At 57.5% G+C, this 17,691-nt stretch overlaps 1 protein-coding gene across 3 annotated transcripts; it reads left to right on the top strand.

Annotated features, from left to right (window-relative positions):
- Positions 1 to 1,328: 1,328 nt before the first annotated feature.
- On the top strand, positions 1,329 to 17,645 carry PDK2 (pyruvate dehydrogenase kinase 2). Of its 3 annotated transcripts, none has more exons than XM_044248727.1 (11): positions 1,329 to 1,373; positions 4,230 to 4,371; positions 11,488 to 11,559; positions 11,941 to 12,125; positions 12,242 to 12,331; positions 12,527 to 12,604; positions 14,767 to 14,846; positions 14,936 to 15,034; positions 15,195 to 15,302; positions 15,874 to 15,987; positions 16,561 to 17,645. In XM_044248727.1, the coding sequence occupies exons 2-11, from the start codon at positions 4,304 to 4,306 to the stop codon at positions 16,699 to 16,701; spliced, it is 1,035 nt and encodes a 344-aa protein (XP_044104662.1). In that variant the 5' UTR covers positions 1,329 to 1,373; positions 4,230 to 4,303; the 3' UTR covers positions 16,702 to 17,645. The 3 variants fall into 3 exon arrangements, with proteins under 3 accessions (XP_044104662.1, XP_044104660.1, XP_044104661.1); XM_044248725.1 differs by lacking the exon at positions 1,329 to 1,373 and adding an exon at positions 2,157 to 2,344; XM_044248726.1 differs by lacking the exon at positions 1,329 to 1,373 and adding an exon at positions 2,160 to 2,344 and having other exon boundaries at positions 14,770 to 14,846.
- The last annotated feature ends 46 nt before the right edge of the window (positions 17,646 to 17,691 follow it).

The following is a 17,691-nucleotide window of genomic DNA, read 5'->3' as shown; positions in this document are numbered from 1 at the left end:
CTGTTAATGATTAATTATTTATTACGTTTATCTCGGGGTTCAGTCTCATAATCTTGAGATCATGACCTGAGCCCAAAACCAAGAGTCTGATACTCAACTGACTGAGCTACCCAGGCGCTCCTCCTTACTTAAATTTTGACAATAGTAATAGCTGTTAATGATTAATTATTTATTACGTTTATAGGCGAGGCACAGGGTCGGGTTGTTGTTGTTGTTGTTTTAATCAAAGTACCTATTTGCAACCTGAACACGGCACCCTCCAACATCATGAGTGATTTAATTGCTAGCTGGAAGGATGTTTGGTGGTCCTCCCTGATGACTCTGTGGCATGTCTGCCTGGTGGTCCTCACTCTTTTTTTCCTTTTTTAAATGTGCCTTGTGCTATGCCAGGTGCTGGAAATAGAGCAGTTAATTATACAGACACAGCCCTGCCCTCCTGGAACTCAAAAGTCTAGTGGAGAAAACAGATGAGTCAGCAGACGATTTCCACTCAGTCTGATAGGAGCCAAATGGTGCTAAGGTTGGGCAGGTCTAAAGAGCCCTTAGAGGTAGCCCAGAACCCAGCCTCGTAGGGCTGGAGACTTGTAGAATGGATAGGTGGCAAGAAGAACAAATGATCCCAATAGAAGAGACAGTATTTGCAAGGGCTTGGAGACTGGAGGCGGGTTCAAGGCAGTAGACAACTATGACTGGGAGTTGAGCAGGGGAATGTGGAGGGGAGGAGGCTGGAGAGTTAAGCCAAAGCAGATCGTGCAAGAGCTGGAAAGGCACCAGTAAGAAGCAGAGAGCCACTGAAAGTCTGTGAGCAAGAGAAGTAACAAGTTCAGATTTGCTTTTGAGAATGATCCCCGAGCCTGTTTCCTCATCTATATGATGGGGATAATAATAGCACCTGAGAGCCGTCTGAAGAATTAAAGGAGATAATGATGCAGACAGTACCTGGCACATAGGTTATTATTCATTCAGCTAAGAGTCCCTTCCGTTGGGAAGCCTCTCGCATTGCTCCGTGTTGACTGTAATCACATTCTGTTACACAGTAACTACTTATTTACTTATGCAGTTACCTCCCAAACTAAGAAATGAAATGATCCGGGGAGAAGACTACCTCCTTATCCTTTCTGTGTTTCCTGTCCCCAAGACAACGCCCAGCACATATTGAGCACTCGGTCAGTGGTGCCCAGGGACTGAACAGTGAAAGAGAGAAAACTTCAAAGGGACAAGACGGGAGGGGGGCGGAAGGGGTTTCGAAGGGGGGTCAGGGCGTACCGCGTTTCACCACAAGAGCGCGCGCTCTGTTCCGCCGAGAGTTCAGGGCTGCTGGGGAAGGGCGGGCATCCTGGCGCCCAGATCACCTGCCAGGACCTTTCTCTAAGGTAATGCGAAGATTGTCGCTTTCTCAGGTCAAATGAGCAGCGAATAATCGAAGTGTTTTGAAAACTGCACTGACAGCGCCGATGTTAAGGCCTGCCTCTATCACCGTCAGTCCTTAGGGTTTTGACTCCGGCCGTCCTTTCCCGAGCCGCTCGGATCTTTGTGGAAGGTGGCGGGGGAGGGGGGGCACGTCTGTATGAGGGATTAGCATGGTCTTGCATCCTGATCCCGAAGTTTGCAAACTTTCCCAGTCCGAGTCACTGTCATCCGGACTGGGAACCCACCAGATCGCCCCCCTCAAGGAGCGCAAGTGGGTGTCAGGACAAGTGAAACAGGTCCCTTTGAGAGGGAAGCTATCGGGACAATTTCAGGGAAGGCGAGTGAAGGAGATCTGGTAGGGCGCGGGAGAGAAAGAAGTAAAAGGGAGGAGGAATGACGAAACTCTGGGGAGGCAGGGGTTAAGCCGGACTGGGCCCGTAGGAGGAAAGGGCGGAGCCAATGCTCGGGAGGCGGGCTCTCGCCGCGGCCTCGCGAAAACAACAGGCCGCCCAGGGCAAGGACGGGGTTAAGGGGGCGGGTCCAGGGGGAAGCCACGTGCCGAAGCGAGAGGCGATTGGCTCTGCCGGCGTTGTTTGTGAGCGGCCATTGGCGACGTCGGAGCGCCTCGACGAGCCGATTGGCCGGGGCTTGGAGGACTGCCCGCCCGGGGGCGGGGAGGAGGCTGCAGGTCCCAGTCGCTGGGCCGGGCTGGGCCGGGCTGGGCCGAGCTGGGCCGAGCTGAGCGCTGGCGCTGCCCGCTGTAGGACCCGAAGCCGAGCCCAAGCTGCGGCCGCCGCTGCCGCCGCCGCCGCCACCATGCGCTGGGTCCGCGCTCTGCTGAAGAATGCGTCGCTGGCAGGGGCGCCCAAGTACATCGAACACTTCAGCAAGTTCTCCCCGTCCCCGCTGTCCATAAAGCAGTTTCTGGACTTTGGTACGGAGTGGGTGGGGTGGGGGCGGCTGGCCGTGGGGGCTCGCGGAGCTCGGGGGGCGGTGAGGGAGGGGGCCCTGGCCTTGAAAATTAACGCGGAGAAGAGAGGCCCTGCGTGACAGGGAAAGGTTGCTGGGGTACAGGCAGGGAAGAGTTAAGGCAGTGGGGGGAGGAGGGGCAAGGACTGTCCCTGAAAGGGTTAAGGTATCCTGGGGAAAAGCTCTGTACTGGGCTGTCAGTGGGAAGTGGGGGCACTGAGAAGGAGGGGTCTAAGTATGTCCCTGGGCTTTGTGAAAGGTCTTGCCCAGTAAGGCGCAGCAAGGAGGTGATGTTAGGGCAGGAAGGGAGTGGGGTATATCCAGACAGAAAGGGTTAATGGTGGTTGTCCTAGTGACTCAGAGTGTTGGAGAAGAAATGGGGCAGGGATGCTGGTGGGAGTAACAAACAAGGCGGGATTAGGAGGTGCAGACAGCTGGAAGGAGACCTGGGCTGGGGTGGGCATCCTGGGGTCAGGTGGGGACCCAGCTCTTTAAGAAAAATGTCAACAGGAGGGAGGTGGCTGATGAGCACACCCCGACCCACTGAAGAAACCCCAGCTGGCCCAGTAGGCAAGGACACTTGAAGAGCAAATCTGTTTGGGCCTGGCTTCCTGTCCCCAACCCGGTGGAGGCCTGGAGCACCATGAAGTGGAGTCAGAAGGCTTGCAGCCTTGGCAGCCCCTAGGTTCCTGGGCCAGCTCACCCACCAGCAATGCCCTGGGGTTGCCTCTGGAGCAGAAGCAAGGCTGTGCCATTGTGGCCACTGAAACAGGCATTGTGTGGGCCCTGTCCCCTGTCTGTCTACGCGGCATTTCCCTGGTGCCAGCTGGGGATTAGGACGGGGTGCCCAGGTCTCTCCGGAGTTGAAGAGACAGTGCCTGGCTCAAGTTACAGCTGCGTCACTGAGGGGAGAGGGTGGGGAGGAGGCAACCAGGACACAGGGCCCCTGTTCTTCAGGACTTGTCTGCCTGTCCCCCTGCCCTGTTTGAGCTCCCCCTATGTAGAAAAGCCCCCTGGGCCCGTTGTCAGCCACCAGTAGCTGTCCAGTCCAAACTGGACCCCAATTATAGAAATGGGCTGGGTGGGGCTTAAAGTAGAGTTTGGTCCACTTGTAGTGCAGTGGGGGAAACAGATCTTGAGAAGGGTAGTCACATGCCCTAGGTGGCAGACTTGGAAGCAGAACTTAGACTAGCATCTAGCTCTTCTGACTCTAGGCCATGGCCTTGGTCTACCACTCCCGTCTTCATCTTGAAGCCAGACCAAGGACCAAGACATTTGGGCTCCCATCCTTGGGCCCTGTGTGCCTCCCATGTGGGCATTAATGCAGGGACAGCTCTACAATAGTCAACGAGACCAGCCTGGGTGAAGACAGACTGGGCCAAAAAGAACGCTGGGGCCCCACAGATGCCATGGACCAGGCACAGTGGCCCTCAGCCAGGCCCAGACCCGGGAAGGCATGGTCTTCCCGAGCTCCTCTGCCCACTGGATCCACCCCTCTCTACCCCTTCCACCTCTCAAAGCGAGTGTCTGCTAGGAGAGGCAGAAAGTGAAGAAGGGAGGTAACTGAGGCCAGAGCTGGCTCCAGATGGGCCTGGGAGTGGCACTGTCCCCTGTGGTTGAAGGCAAGCAGGCTTGGGGTGGGGGGGGACACAAGCTTGGAGAGGATTGGGCAGGGTGGCGTGGTGGTGGGCGCACTGCAGGAGATCAAGAGAGCTGCTCTGCTCTGTGCCCTTGGTCACTTCTCTGAACCCTCAGGAAATGAAGGATTTAATCGACCTGACCCCTGAGATGACCTCTGGCTCCCGTGGTTTGCAGCTCTGTGGGCTCACCTCTCTCTCTCTCTCCCTCAGGGTCCAGCAATGCCTGTGAGAAAACCTCATTCACCTTCCTCAGGCAGGAGCTGCCTGTACGCCTGGCCAACATCATGAAAGAGATCAACCTGCTTCCTGACCGAGTGCTGAGCACACCCTCGGTGCAGCTCGTCCAGAGCTGGTGAGACCCCCAGCCTGGTCCCTGTACCTCCCACTCTGCTGCCAGATGCCCCTGGGCTCCCAGAGTCTCTGTGCTCTCAGCAGCCTTGAGGGGGGTGGGGACAGAGGGGAAGCACAGGGGCTCCAAGAGGCTGGAGAGTTGCCCCAAGGTCAAATGGAATACTAGGCAAGAGCAGGGAGTGAGCTAAAGCTCCTAGCCTCCGTATTTACCAGCCCTATGCTTACCACTCTTCCTTTCTCCAGAAACCCAGGGTCCACCCGGGGATTGTTTTCACAGCCAAAACCCAAACCATGCCAGTATCAGCGTTTACCACCAGCTCTGGCTCTGAACACCCAGCACCTATTAGGTGCTATTTACCTGGGGACGGGCCACATTATAGGGAAACAGAAACAGGAAGAAACGAATTTTCAAATGATATAATCCAAGCTACAAGTCAGACTGTTTTGGATGTTGAGAAACACTCAGACGCAGGGATGGCATCGTACCCAGCCCCGAGAACTTTGGAGGGGCAAAGACCAAAAGTTGCTCTGGTAGCAGAAGGAAATCCTCAGTAAAGCTTCCTCTAGAAGTCTTCCCAGGTTAAGTAATTGAATGACAGACACCAACGGCTGGTCACATGAGGAACAAACAAGAGTTTGCTGTGTGACTGGCACACCAATGGTGAATCCTGGTTGGTCTTTGGTGGCCCCTGTGCCAAAACGCTTCGCTGGTTCTCCTGGCTGTGGTGCATCATGGCTGTGGTCCCCTGTTGGATTTGGGAGCAGGGGTCCGCACCTGCTGCGAGCCCAGTGCCATATCGGAGGCAGGAAAGCAGCAGCAGGTGCCCTCCGGGAGCTACAGAGATGGTAGATGGTGGTGGGAGCAGGGAGCTTACAAAGAGTTACTTTTACTGAAGAACGAAAATGTTATTTAAAAAGTCACATGGGTTGGGGCTTTTTTCCTTCTCATGGTGGAAGTATAACATGTCCGCTTGGACATTTGGAAGACACGGGAAAACAGACCGAAGAGAGTGCCAGCCACTACCCTCCACGCCATAACCAAACGCTAGTCGGGTTTCAGAAGGTTTGTGGTGTGCTTCTAGCATCGTTTCTATGCATGGATGTACGCAGAGGCAGGACTTATTCTGGTTTAATGAGATTCGGGAAGGACAGTGGCCGTGCACAAGGCCAGGCTCCTAGCAGGCGCACAGTGGGTGTCAGGTGAAGCAGAGAGTTGTGGGGAAGTTGAAGTGGACGCATAGAGGAGGTGACACGTCTCCAGGCCTTCCAGGGGGCCGGAGTGAGCCTAGACCTAGAAAGACGGGAAGGGCATTCCAAGCCTCGGAGCTGCCTGTGCCCGGGTGTGGAGGCAGGCAGGGGCCTAGCGAGGGCCTCTGGGACTTGACTCTGTGCCAGCAGCACAGTTTGGTGCAAGCTGTGAAGGGGGACAGGGACAGAGGGCAAGGACTGGCATTCCTGTAGCCCAACCAGGTCACCCCTCGCTGGGCCCTGGCCCTCGGAGGTGTGGGACATCTGAGCCAAACAGCATTTCCCAGCGCAGGGCGGTGGGGAAGTCATGGTGTGGAGACAGAAGGTGCCATCTGTTTGCCCGCTTATCCTCCAGCTCTGCCCGGTTGACTGGCCTGGCTGCCTCTCCGGCGAGTGCCTGATGCCAGGACCAGGCCCTTTCGCGCCCCTCCCTGGACGCTGTGTTCCTAGGAGAGCTGGGGGATGCGTGTCGGGATGTGGGGGAGCAGGGAGCTGCTGAACTGCCCGTGACTCCCCCAGGAGAGGCCATTTCTGAAAACCAGATACGCATGTGTGGGCTGGGCCTGGCCTTTCTTCCCTTGAAGCTTCTAAATCATGCCTAGCAACAGCAGGACAGAGTGAAGTTAGACAAGAGAGAGCACTTCCCGGTGGTTGATTCAGCTGAGAACAGGCCGTGGGATTACTAGAATGTCCTGATGCACTGACCAGAGCCTGCTGAGGTTGTTTCCGGGGAATGGGCATCATTGGCTGCAGCAAGAAAGCCTGAGGTCCGAAGGGAGGAGGGACTTTGTGCTGGGGACGAGGTGGCCGCCTGTAAGAGAGGGCAGACCCCCTCTAGGAAAACCTGCTGCTGGCTCGAATGCAGAAGTGGTGGCGGTGGGCAGGTTGGCACGAGCGGAGGGGGACAGCATACCAAGGAGCCTGGCAAGAGGGCCTCTACCCTCAGAGGCTGACGAGTAAGGAGCAAACGCTCCCTTTGGAAAATAGAAGAGTCCGGTATAAATGCTGTTCGTAGTGGAAGTGATACGAAGTGGGGAGGCTGGTGGAGTTATTACTCAGCTGCAGAGAGGTTCTAGGCAAGAGTCACTGAGGATGAGGTGAGCATTCCTGGTTTTTGTTTTGTTTTGTTTAAGATTTTATTTATTTATTTGACAGACAGAGATCACAAGTAGGCAGAGAGGCAGGCAGAGAGAGAGGAGGAAGCAGTCTCCCCGCTGAGCAGAGAGCCCGATGCGGGGCTCGATCCCAGGACCCTGAGACCATGACCTGAGCCGAAGGCAGAGGCTTTAACCCACTGAGCCACCTAGGCGCCCCAAGCATTCCTGGTTTTAAATAAACCTGGTGAATTGTTTCAACCAGACAGACCTGGTGTGGAGGGAGCCCGTTTTGGAGGTGCCTGGAAGGCAGTAGGAAGCCGTAGCCGTTGACTTCACTGTCAGCGTGCTCGCCTTGGAGGCATGGCTTCACTGCTTGCTGGACCCTTAATCCTTGGCAGACCCCCAGCCTCTCTGAGCCTCAGCTTTCTCACCTGTAAAATGGGGAGCTACTCTGTTTCTAAGGGTAAATGCTACCGTTTGATGCAAAAGTGTGCAGAACTGTGTCAACACAAGCCATGTCCCCGAGCTTCGCCATAGATGTGAGTGTGGCCAAGGTTCTCTGGGACAATGTGGTCCTCACAGCGATGGTGATGGTGAAAGCAAACAGACCTGGAGGGCCTGTCATGCGTCAGGTACTGTTCTAGGCATGTCCACACGTTCCCTCAATTAGCCTTCCTGACAGCCTTCTGTGGGAGGCCTTGTCATTTCTCCCATTTCATAGATGAGCAGACTGAGGTTCAGAGAGGTTAGGACATGTGTGTGAGATCACTCAGGCAGCAGGTCGGAGAGCTGAGACTCCCGTCTAAGGCTGTGTGACCTGGCGGCCGCACTTGTGAGCAGAGAGGTCCGAGTGCTGGGTTCTGGGGCGGTGACCCGGATCAGAGATCGCCAAACTCCCCGAGCGAGGCCTTGGGAGGGTAGGGTTCACCTTAGTGGAATGCGCTTGCTGGCTTGGGATGTGACAGGCGAGAAAGGCAGTGTCAGGAGGGCGTGGAGCTGGTGGGAGCATGCTTCCAGAAAGTGGGGGTTAAGTGAGAGTCGCAGGGTAGAATCAGAGGACAGTGAGTCTCCTGTCACAGAGGTCTTGCCGGGGCTATAGGGAAAAGGGCTGGAGGCAGTGTGGCCAGCAGCCTCTCATGATCTCTCCCTCCAATGGGCAAACCCAGCCTGAGGGAGACCCGCACCCCCACCCTGTGGGAACCACAGCCCTGGAGAAGAACCAGTGCCGTGGCGGTGGCCCCAGGGGCCGGTGCCGCGCCAGGCATGAAGTCGGGGTTGGAATCTCACCCTCGCTGAACCCCTTGGCCTCTCTTTCCATAACCGGAGTCGAGACTGAGATGTCAGAGTGGTACTGCTGTGAACCCCATTTTCGAGCCAGGGACGGAGTGGCTCAGTGGCCTCTGTGGGGCATGGCCGGCCACGGGACCCAAGTGTGCCTGGCTCAGGGCCTGCACTCAGCTCCCCCGCAGAAAGCAGCTTCCAGACGAGGGACAGGTCTGCCACCGCCCCCTCCTCACATAGCCACTGCCTTGTTCACGCTCCTTATCTGCCACGGCTGTGGGCGCTAGTGCGTGGTGTGCACACACAAACACACACACGCTTCCACATGCTACCGGTTACACGCCCCCTCCACCTCCCCACACAGTCCACCCCCTTCCTCCCGAATTGGCTCTGGGCAGGCTAGAAAGCCCCAGAAGGCAGGAGGCCTGGGCGGCCTGATTTGGGGCTGAGGTGAGCAGGCCCGGGCCTTTCCTGGGGCAGCTACATTGGGTCCCCACTGCCTGCTGAGCCTGCTCTGTCCAGCTGACGGTGGAGGTAAGCACCACGTCTGTCATTACACCAGGCTTCAGGCCTCCTAGGTCCAAGCCCTGTTCTTTCCCTTCAGGTCAGCGAGGTGGGCAGCCCAGCAGCCAGTGTTCCTCCTCAGTGTCTCCCCCTTTAGGACCAGATCTTTCCTGAGAGTGACATCTGGGGTGCCATGCCTTGGCGGGCTCCAGGCCAGGGCCAGCATCCTCTGGGAAGATCCTTCCCATCTTGTTGCCTCCCTGCTGAGAGCCCATGTGGAACTACTCCCTGGAAGGAACAGCCCTTCGAGGGAGGCAGGCAGGGGTCCTCACTGTGGTTCATCGTCCAGGAGACGGGAGGCCCGAGGCTGGCAGCCCTCCCCATGCCGTGCCGGCGGGCACTGCCCATTGTCCATCCATCCTGCTGCCCTTTGCTCTACTTCCTGGCCGTGTGACCAGGCCCCGCTTCTGTTCTCTGGGGCCCGTTAGGCAGCCTCAGAGGGGTGGTGCCGGCAGCTAGCCCGCTGTCCCCAGCCCTGCACCTCCTGGCCCAGCAGGCAGGGCCTCCTAGCTCCCACCCCTCTGTCCCTGCCTGCCCCCACCCAGCTCTTCCCCACCCCCCATCTTAGGAAGGGGTTGGAGCCCTGCTCTCCAGCTGGTTTCCTCCCCTCCCTCTACCTACCCCAGCCTTACACACTTGCAGGTTCTCTCCCCAAATCCCCTCACCATCCCAGACTCAGGAGCCTGAAGCTTGATTCTGGGCTTGGGGGCAGGGGCAGGGCAGGGATTTGGAGGCACATTGCCTGCGAGAGAGAAGTCCGGCTCTGCACAGAGACTGCCTCCTCTGGAGAATGGGGGCAGCACGAGCACCCACCTCACAGGCTGTCACGGAGGCCAGACTAGGGCAGCTGGCAGGCAGAGCTGAGCGCTGTCCGAGGCCGGGGACATCCGGGGCAGCCGTTGCATCAGCAGCCATGCTGTCAGGGCCGATGTGGATGGTGACCGGTTGGCCAGGAGGTGTGGGTGGGGAGTCAGACAGACATCGGTTTGAATCCCAGCGCTGCCCCTCACTGTGGAGCCTGGGCCATATCACCTGCTTTCTTTGAGCCGGTTTACGGCTACAAAAAGGGGACTACCCCATGCTCCGCAAAGCTGCTGGGGGAGGGGAGACCCTGGGTATACTCTGGGCACAGGCAGGCACTAGCAGGCACCTACCCTCCGGGAAGCTTGAGGCCCTGCCTTTGGGGCGCCTCTCTGATTGTCTGCTGTGGCTGCAGGGATGGGGGAGACTGGTCTCTCCTGCCGGGTGCGGAGGGCAGGCAGGGAGCACCAGGGCTAGGACGGCCCCGTTCATGCCATCCACAGCATGAAGGCTGTCCAGAGCAGGACTTGGAGCCTACAGCCAGTACGACCGGGAGGAGGGTGTTGGGTACCCTGTGGGGGCTCAGAGGACATGCTCAGCAGTGGCCGGTGTGTAAACCACCATTCGTAACGGGCGCATGCATCCCGAGAGTGCTCACTGTGTGGCAGGCACAGGGCTGAGTATCACCTTTGGCCCTCACCGCAAGGCAGTGATGCAAGGAGCTACGAAACCTCCACTTCCCTGAGGTGGAAACTCAGGCCCAGAGAGGCTTCATGACTTACCCAGGTCACACAGCCCCGAGGGACAAGCCAGGACTGGGACTCAGCAGAGTCAGTGCCACAGCCAGCACCCCCCACCTTCTCCTCTAGTGTCCAAAGTGAGAGCAGCGGGGGAGAGGTGAAGGGGGGCGGGTACTCTGGGCAGAGGGGCCCTCAGGGACGCCGAGGTGAGCATTCTGAGCAGACACGGTGCAGGGCAGTGACAAGAGTGTGGGGGACTGAGTCTCACCACACCACCTCCCAGCCTGATGACTACTTCGGGCCTCAGTTTAGGAGCCTGTGAAATGGAGCTAATTTCTGCCTTTCTGACCTGCCAAGGTCAAAGCACTGTTGTACACAGGAATGCATGTACCATCAAAGGCCCTTTTCTAGAGAGACCCTTAGGCCACAGAGCTCTGTCCCAGGGCTCTTGGCAGCCCCCGCCTCCTGCTGGCTGCAAATGTTTCTGCCAGAGTGTGACCATCTCCAGAACAACCCGTGGACTGGGCATGGTAGCGGGGAAACAGTGGGGGTTCTGGCTTACAGGAGTAGGGGGACAGTAGCTCTAGGTTGGCGCTGTCTGCTGCCACAGGCTGGCCCCCTGCTTCCCAGCACTCCCCTGGTTCCCCAGCTCTTCTAGGTCTTGGGGAAATTGGCCTCCCACCAGGCCTGCAGATGGGGGGCTGTGGGGGTCTGCACACTCCTGCTGGGCCTTTGGAGTAGAGTGGACTGTCTTGGCTCTCCGTGGACTCTGCCCCCCGACCCCTGCCACGGTCAGAGCTGGGCATGCCTTTTCCCACTTCTGTGTCCTCCCCACCCCCCCCACCCCCCCGTTTGAAATCTGCTTCCTTAGGCAGACCACACGGCCCCTGAGCAGGTGCCCAGAATGGTAGGCACTAATCTTCACTGAGCTCCTGCTCTGTGAAGTGCCCTGGGCCAGTCACTCTGCCAGGTGTGCCCCAGGGGATGCAGCGGGAACCCTGGGGGACAAATACTAGTATCAGTTTCCGTGAAGGGGCTCCAGGAGGTTAAGCGACTTGCCCCAGCCTTCCCTCCTGGCCAGTAATCCACGAGACCCCGGGGACAGGATGATCCCCGGTGCCCTCCGAAGACTGCTATTCTTAGATTGCACAGCAAAGGTGCTAGGAGGGGGACCAGCAAATGAGAGATGTTCTTGCATAACTTACTGTGTTGTCAGGGAGACTCGCATGCTGATGAAATGAATTGAGAAAAAGTGTGGTGTAGCCTGTCGGGCAGGGTGGCTCTGTGTGGGTAGGGGTGAGGCAGGCGCGGGGGGGCAGTTGAGTTCGTTGGGAAGGGAGCCCAGCTTGGCCTGGAGCTGAATGGCACCCCCTCCAATGCACACAGGTATGTCCAAAGCCTCCTGGACATCATGGTGTTCCTAGATAAGGACCCGGAGGACCATCGCACGCTGAGCCAGTGAGTGAAGGCCCCAGTGGGGGGTCAGGAGGGCAGGGGCAGGCGAAGGGCCCTGGGTCACAGCCCTGAGGCAGAAATGTGCAGGAGGATGGGAGAAATGATCCCTGTCCTCACAGATATCTAGTCTGAGGGTGAATTAGCCCCTGGCCTCCATAGCCCTGGGTCTGACTAGGAAGATCCAAGCTCTTGCCCCTGAGGGGCTCCCCTGGCCGTTGGGCAGGTGGTGGGACACTCAGGGCGGGCTTGGGAAGCAGCAGGGAGGACACTGTGTCTCTCAGGTTGGGAGGGGTCCTATGAACAAAGACTGGTGGAGAGGAGGTCAGACGTGGGGGAGAGTCTGGGGGCGCCCCCAGTTTGGGACTAAGCCGCCATGCCCTGCAGGTTCACGGACGCCCTGGTCACCATCCGGAACCGCCACAACGACGTGGTGCCCACCATGGCGCAGGGCGTGCTGGAGTACAAGGACACATACGGCGATGACCCGGTCTCCAACCAGAATATCCAGTACTTTCTGGACCGCTTCTACCTCAGCCGTATCTCCATCCGCATGCTCATCAACCAGCACAGTGAGCAGGGCCGGGGTGCGGGACCGAGCGCGCCTCCCTGGCTTCATGGTGGCCTGAGTGAGGGTGGTGGGTAGGAGGGGAGCCCCACCCACAGCTCCCTGCCTTCTCGCCCGCAGCCCTGATTTTTGACGGCAGCACCAACCCAGCCCACCCAAAACACATTGGCAGCATTGACCCAAACTGCAATGTCTCCGAGGTGGTAAAGGGTAAGATGTCCCCACCATGCTGGCCCACAGAGGAGTCCCAGAGACCCCCTCTGGCTGCCTTGCCAGAGGATGTGCCATTCCCCCGTGGGTAGGGGCCTCGTCTGTTTGGGTTTAATGTTGGGGATGCCTTGTACCAGGAGGACTGCCTGTTGGGTGGACCATCCCATTCCCTGAATAGCTACTGTCTTCTCTCAGATGCCTACGATATGGCCAAGCTCCTGTGTGACAAGTATTACATGGCCTCGCCTGACTTGGAGATCCAGGAGATCAACAGTGAGTGAGGGAGGCTCTGTGTGTGTGTGTGTGTGTGTCTGTGTGTCTGTGTGTCTGTGTGTGTGTGTCTGTCTGTCTAAGGGCTCTGGAGAGAAAGATGAGATGGGGAGTCAGGAAAAGAATGGGGGGAGGGGGAAAATAAAGGAAAAGAACTGGTTGGGACAGAAGCAGAAGTATTATTGACTTATTATTAGCAGTATTATTACTAATATATTTGCTAAGTAAACATTATTAAACAGTAAACATGCCACAGAAGGTCGCTCTTCTCATGGAGGTCACGTTCTTGATGCTAGGGAGGCTGGGGAAGGGGGCCATTAGCCAGTGAGCAGATAACCCACAAGCTAATTTCAGATGGTGACAAGTGACAGGGAGGAGGCAAGATGAGATCACGTGACAGCGATGGGGAGGAGCAGTGTATTTACTAAGGGGTCGGTTTGGGTGCCTTTTCAGAATCCAGACGACAGTGGCATAATTAAGAGAGAGGTTTCCCTCTTTGAAGCCCCTGGGGTGGGACAGTCAGCTCCCCACCCTTATGTCTCGGCTCCAGCTGGAGAAGGGGAAGGGGTTGGAGACAGAGGCGAAGGCATGCAGGGCCCATGGGCTACAGACAGGAGCTGGGATGTTGTGTGCAGCAGGGAAGCCCATTGAAGGGTTCGAAGCACGGTGATGCCAGGGTCTGATGTTTGTTTAAAGATACTTAGAGGTTGGAGGGGGTGGGCAAGACCTCAGGAGGACCAGTTAGGAGGTCACTGCAGGAATCCAGGGGACGGAAAGGCAGCAGAGATGGAAAGAAGGGAGTAGATTTGATAAATATTTTGGAGGTAGAGAGGTTAGGACTTGCTGAGGAACCAGGGTTTTAGGGGAAAGGAGGATCAGGGATCTGGAAGTTTCCCTACCCTTTCCCTCCCCTACCTGTTCCTCAGCCACCCCCTGCCTGTGTGCCACTAACCTGAGGGCTTTTGTGCCTGGAAGTCACGCTGCCCACATCTTTAAGGCCCAGTTCAAGTCCAGATCCTCCGAAAAGCCTTCCTGGACTTTCCAGAAAACATGATTAGGCACCCAGCCCCCTGGGGTGTACCTCTGTCACGCACTGTCACTGTCTGAATGACTTGGAGGCATGGGGCACCCACGTGGTTCGGTTGGGCGTCTGCCTTTGGCTTGGGTCATGATCCTGGGATCCTGGGATGGAGCTCCGCATTGGGCTCCCTGCTCAGTTTGGCAGCGGTGTTGGCAGGGGGGATCCGCTACTCCCTTTCCCCCTGCTTTTGCTGTGTCTCTCTCTCTGTTAAATAAATAAAATCTCTTCAAATAAATGAATAAATAACTTGGGGGCAGAGATGGAAGGACAGAGACAGGCCACATTCCTTCAGTATCCCTAGGGTCAAGCACAGGGCCTGGCACGTAGCTCTGGGTACAATACCCAAGGTTAAAGTCACTCATGCCTTTGTCTAGACTTGAATTTCCGAGACCATAGGGCTGAATTTTATTCATCTCTATGCCCTGCTGCCCAGCACGGGGCCTGGGATTCCTTCATTCGCTAATCCATGCCCAGTCATTGAGCCCCTGCTGCAAACAGAGCTCTGTGCCAGGCACTAGGAGAAGACACACAGCCCCTCACACCAAGAAGCTCTTGAGGCTAGAGAGATCCTCGAGAGGCAGAGTGGAGTCAGAACCGTGTGCGGCAGCCCTCCCCTCTCCTCACTGGATTAAAAAGCTCTCCAGGGCCTCTGGGGTCCAGGTGAATGCTAGTAGACTGGATGTAGGCTGGAAAGATATTTTTTGAATGGATGAAGGGGCTGCATGAACAGTGGGTGAGTGGAAGGCTGAATCTGGACTCCGAATTCATGGGTAGACGGGATGGATGGGTGTTGGGACAGATGCGTAGTTGAGGGACAGTTGGATGGTTGAATGGACGTTGGAAAGGTAGCGAGAGGAATTAGGGGATGTTGCACGGATACAATGGTTGGATGGATGGATGGACGAACAGGTAGATGGACAGACACCATGTGATGGATGGATACCGTATGGATAGACAGGTGGGTGAACAAATGCTAGAGGATAAATGGGTGATTGGTTGAGTGCTGGGTGCTAGGTGTTGCATCAGTGAATGCTGAATGGTGACCTCTTGACAATTTCCTGATCCTTGGTCTTGACTTCCCCAGCAGCGTCCAACTCTGAACAGCCAATTCACATGGTCTATGTCCCCTCTCACCTCTACCACATGCTTTTTGAACTCTTCAAGGTAAGGGGGCGGGGATGGTCCTCTGCAGCCTTGGGGGATGGTTAGGGCTAGGCCACTGTCACTCATCTCTTCTGCCTCTCCCTCCACAGAATGCCATGCGTGCCACTGTGGAAAGCCACGAGTCCAGCCTTGTCCTCCCACCTATCAAGGTCATGGTGGCCTTGGGTGAGGAAGATCTGTCCATCAAAGTATGTGGCCCTTGATTTGGGGGCCGGAGAGCAGTGGGATGGGGACTTGCGCCCCTGCCAGGAGATGGGCTCAGAGGAGACCCTGGGGATGGGGACGACCAAGAGGTCAGGGGTGTCGAGGCGGGGGCGTGAGCACTGAAGCCATGTCCGTCTCCCCCAGATGAGTGACCGAGGTGGGGGAGTCCCCCTGCGGAAGATCGAGCGACTCTTCAGCTACATGTACTCCACGGCGCCCACCCCCCAGCCCGGCACCGGAGGGACCCCACTGGTGAGATGGTTTCCCTCCAGTGCCCCCTGCCTCCTAAGGCCTCCTGTCTTTTCTCCTCTTCTCATCAAACTGTCACTCTCCCCGTCTCTCACCTCCTCACCTCCTGTGGTCTTTGTTCTTGTGTAGCTGTAGGAGCACCGGTCACCTCTCCCAGTCTGGGCCCGCCTGCTCCTCCCACGCCCCCCAGACCGCAGCAACCCCCACCACCTGAGCTGCGGGTGTCTGTCTGTCTCTCCTCATTTCTCCCAGTGGCACCCCACAGAGTTCACTCATCAGCAGCTGTGTCCTTCTCAGTAGAGCAGGTGGGGCTGGGTTTGGGAACTTGAGACCCAGGAGCCCCGAGACCTGTCCACACCCGCTGGCTCCCAGGGCTGAGCTCCTCTGCCACCCCTGTTGACTACCACCCGCGGCTAGGACTGCTCAGCCTTTCTGGCTCCACCAGACTGACTGCCCCGACCCCTGAGGGATTCTGGGAATCCTTTGGCCCGACCCCAACTCAGCACATTGGTCCCTTTGCTCTGGGAGGCCCAGACCCGCCTCCTGGTCACTCTCCCTTCCCGCCCCCTTGTAGGCTGGCTTCGGGTACGGGCTCCCCATCTCCCGCCTCTATGCCAAGTACTTCCAGGGAGACCTGCAGCTCTTCTCCATGGAGGGCTTTGGGACCGACGCAGTCATCTATCTCAAGGTGAGGGTCCTGGTGCGGAGACCAGCTTGCGGGCTGTGCTGGCAGGTCAGCCTGCTGCTAGGTTCTGTCTCCTCCCCTCCACTCTTTCCAGACTGAGAATCAGAGCAAAGCTACCGTTCCCGGCCTGCAGACATCCCCACCTCGGCAGGCAGTTTAAGGAAGTCCTTGGTCTATGACTAGGACCCCTGTTTTGGGGACCTTTGACTTCTTATATGCAGAAGGAAGGGGGGCTGCCATAGAGAACTTGTCATTCAGCTCAGGACCAGACTGAGGCCCAGAGTTCGTGATCTTGTTCAAGGTCACAGTCCACCTTACTTCTGCCTCCCTGACCCTTTGAGTGAGTAGCCTTCTGGAACGGGCAGGAACAAGGCACAGAAGGGACAGGTCCTTTCCTGGGTCTTTCTGGGCCAGGGTTCGTTGTCTCAGCCAGTGTGTGGCACCTAGCTGGGCTGACTCAGACACGGCGCAGGTCATGGTCTGACACCCCCACAACCCACCCCGGGAAAAGGGTGATTGACCAAGACGTGGGTGAGGCACTGGGAAGGAGGATGGGCTGACCCTGGTGCTCTCCAGGCCCTGTCCACGGACTCAGTGGAACGCCTGCCCGTCTACAACAAGTCAGCCTGGCGCCACTACCAGACCATCCAGGAGGCCGGCGACTGGTGTGTGCCCAGCACAGAGCCGAAGAACACGTCCACGTACCGGGTCAGCTAAGGGCTGCCCTGCTTCCCTGCACCTGAGAGGACGGACTGTTGTCTCTGGGATTGGCCACCACGGTGACCCTCCTCTTCCCCCGCCTCGTGGAGGGAGGGCTCTCCCTAATGACCAGCTTCTGTCTCTTTGGAAGTCACTGCGGTGACCAGTCTGTGGTCTAAGTGCCAATCTCCATCTTCCCGGAGACCCCTCGGTGGTCTCCCTGGTGTTTGGTCTCTGTGGGCGGTGCCTAAGGATGGGGGGATGTCTCTATCATGATGTGGGGGCTGTCCCAGAGTCATGTTTCCATGGCAGTGCTCCTTCTGAGACCAGAGCTGCCACTTTTCTTCCAGGGGTCCTGCGTCCCCCTCACTGCCGTCCACAGCCCTGGCCTTCCAAGCGGACACCCTGCTTGCCTTATCCCCCACCCCGGCCCATGCAGGGACTCCAGCCCTGGCCCAGGGTCAGCGCTAGCCAGGGGCCAGTGTCCCTGGGTAGAGAAGGGGGTTGCCCCCTCAGGCCCCTGTTTGGGGATGTGGTCCTGCAGCCTCTCCCTCTACCCTAGGCTTGAAGGTGAAGGTTAGGAGGGGACAATTCTCACCCAGAGCACACCCTTAAAGTGGAGGACTTGGGGAGGACCCAGAGATCAGCTGTTTAGCCACACTGGTCAGAGCCCCTTAGGCGCCTCCCGAGGCCCTCTCTGGCATGTCCTCACACGTACACGGCCCCTTGCCCACCCCACACCCACACGGTCCCGCCTGAGCTCCAGACCCCTGCTCCCCCCGTGCCTGGACATGCACGTGCTTGGGGTGGCTTTCTCCCTAGAATGCTCTATGTACATAGTGAGTTTTATAGCCCTGAAAAGTCCTCACCCTTCCCCTTAGCACACGGGGGTTAAAGTGGTGTGCTCCTCCCAGTGGCTATGACGATGATGACATCCGCAGTAAAGAGGAGATTGAATGAGACCATGGCCTGGCTGCTTTCCTGGGGAGGGAGGGGGAGGGGAGAGAT

The sequence above is a fragment of the Neovison vison genome, chromosome 5, assembly GCF_020171115.1.
Source record: "Neovison vison isolate M4711 chromosome 5, ASM_NN_V1, whole genome shotgun sequence".
NCBI lineage: Eukaryota > Metazoa > Chordata > Mammalia > Carnivora > Mustelidae > Neogale > Neogale vison.
The sequence above is the reverse complement of the archived record's forward strand: the minus strand, read 5'-3'. Positions and strand labels throughout refer to the sequence as shown.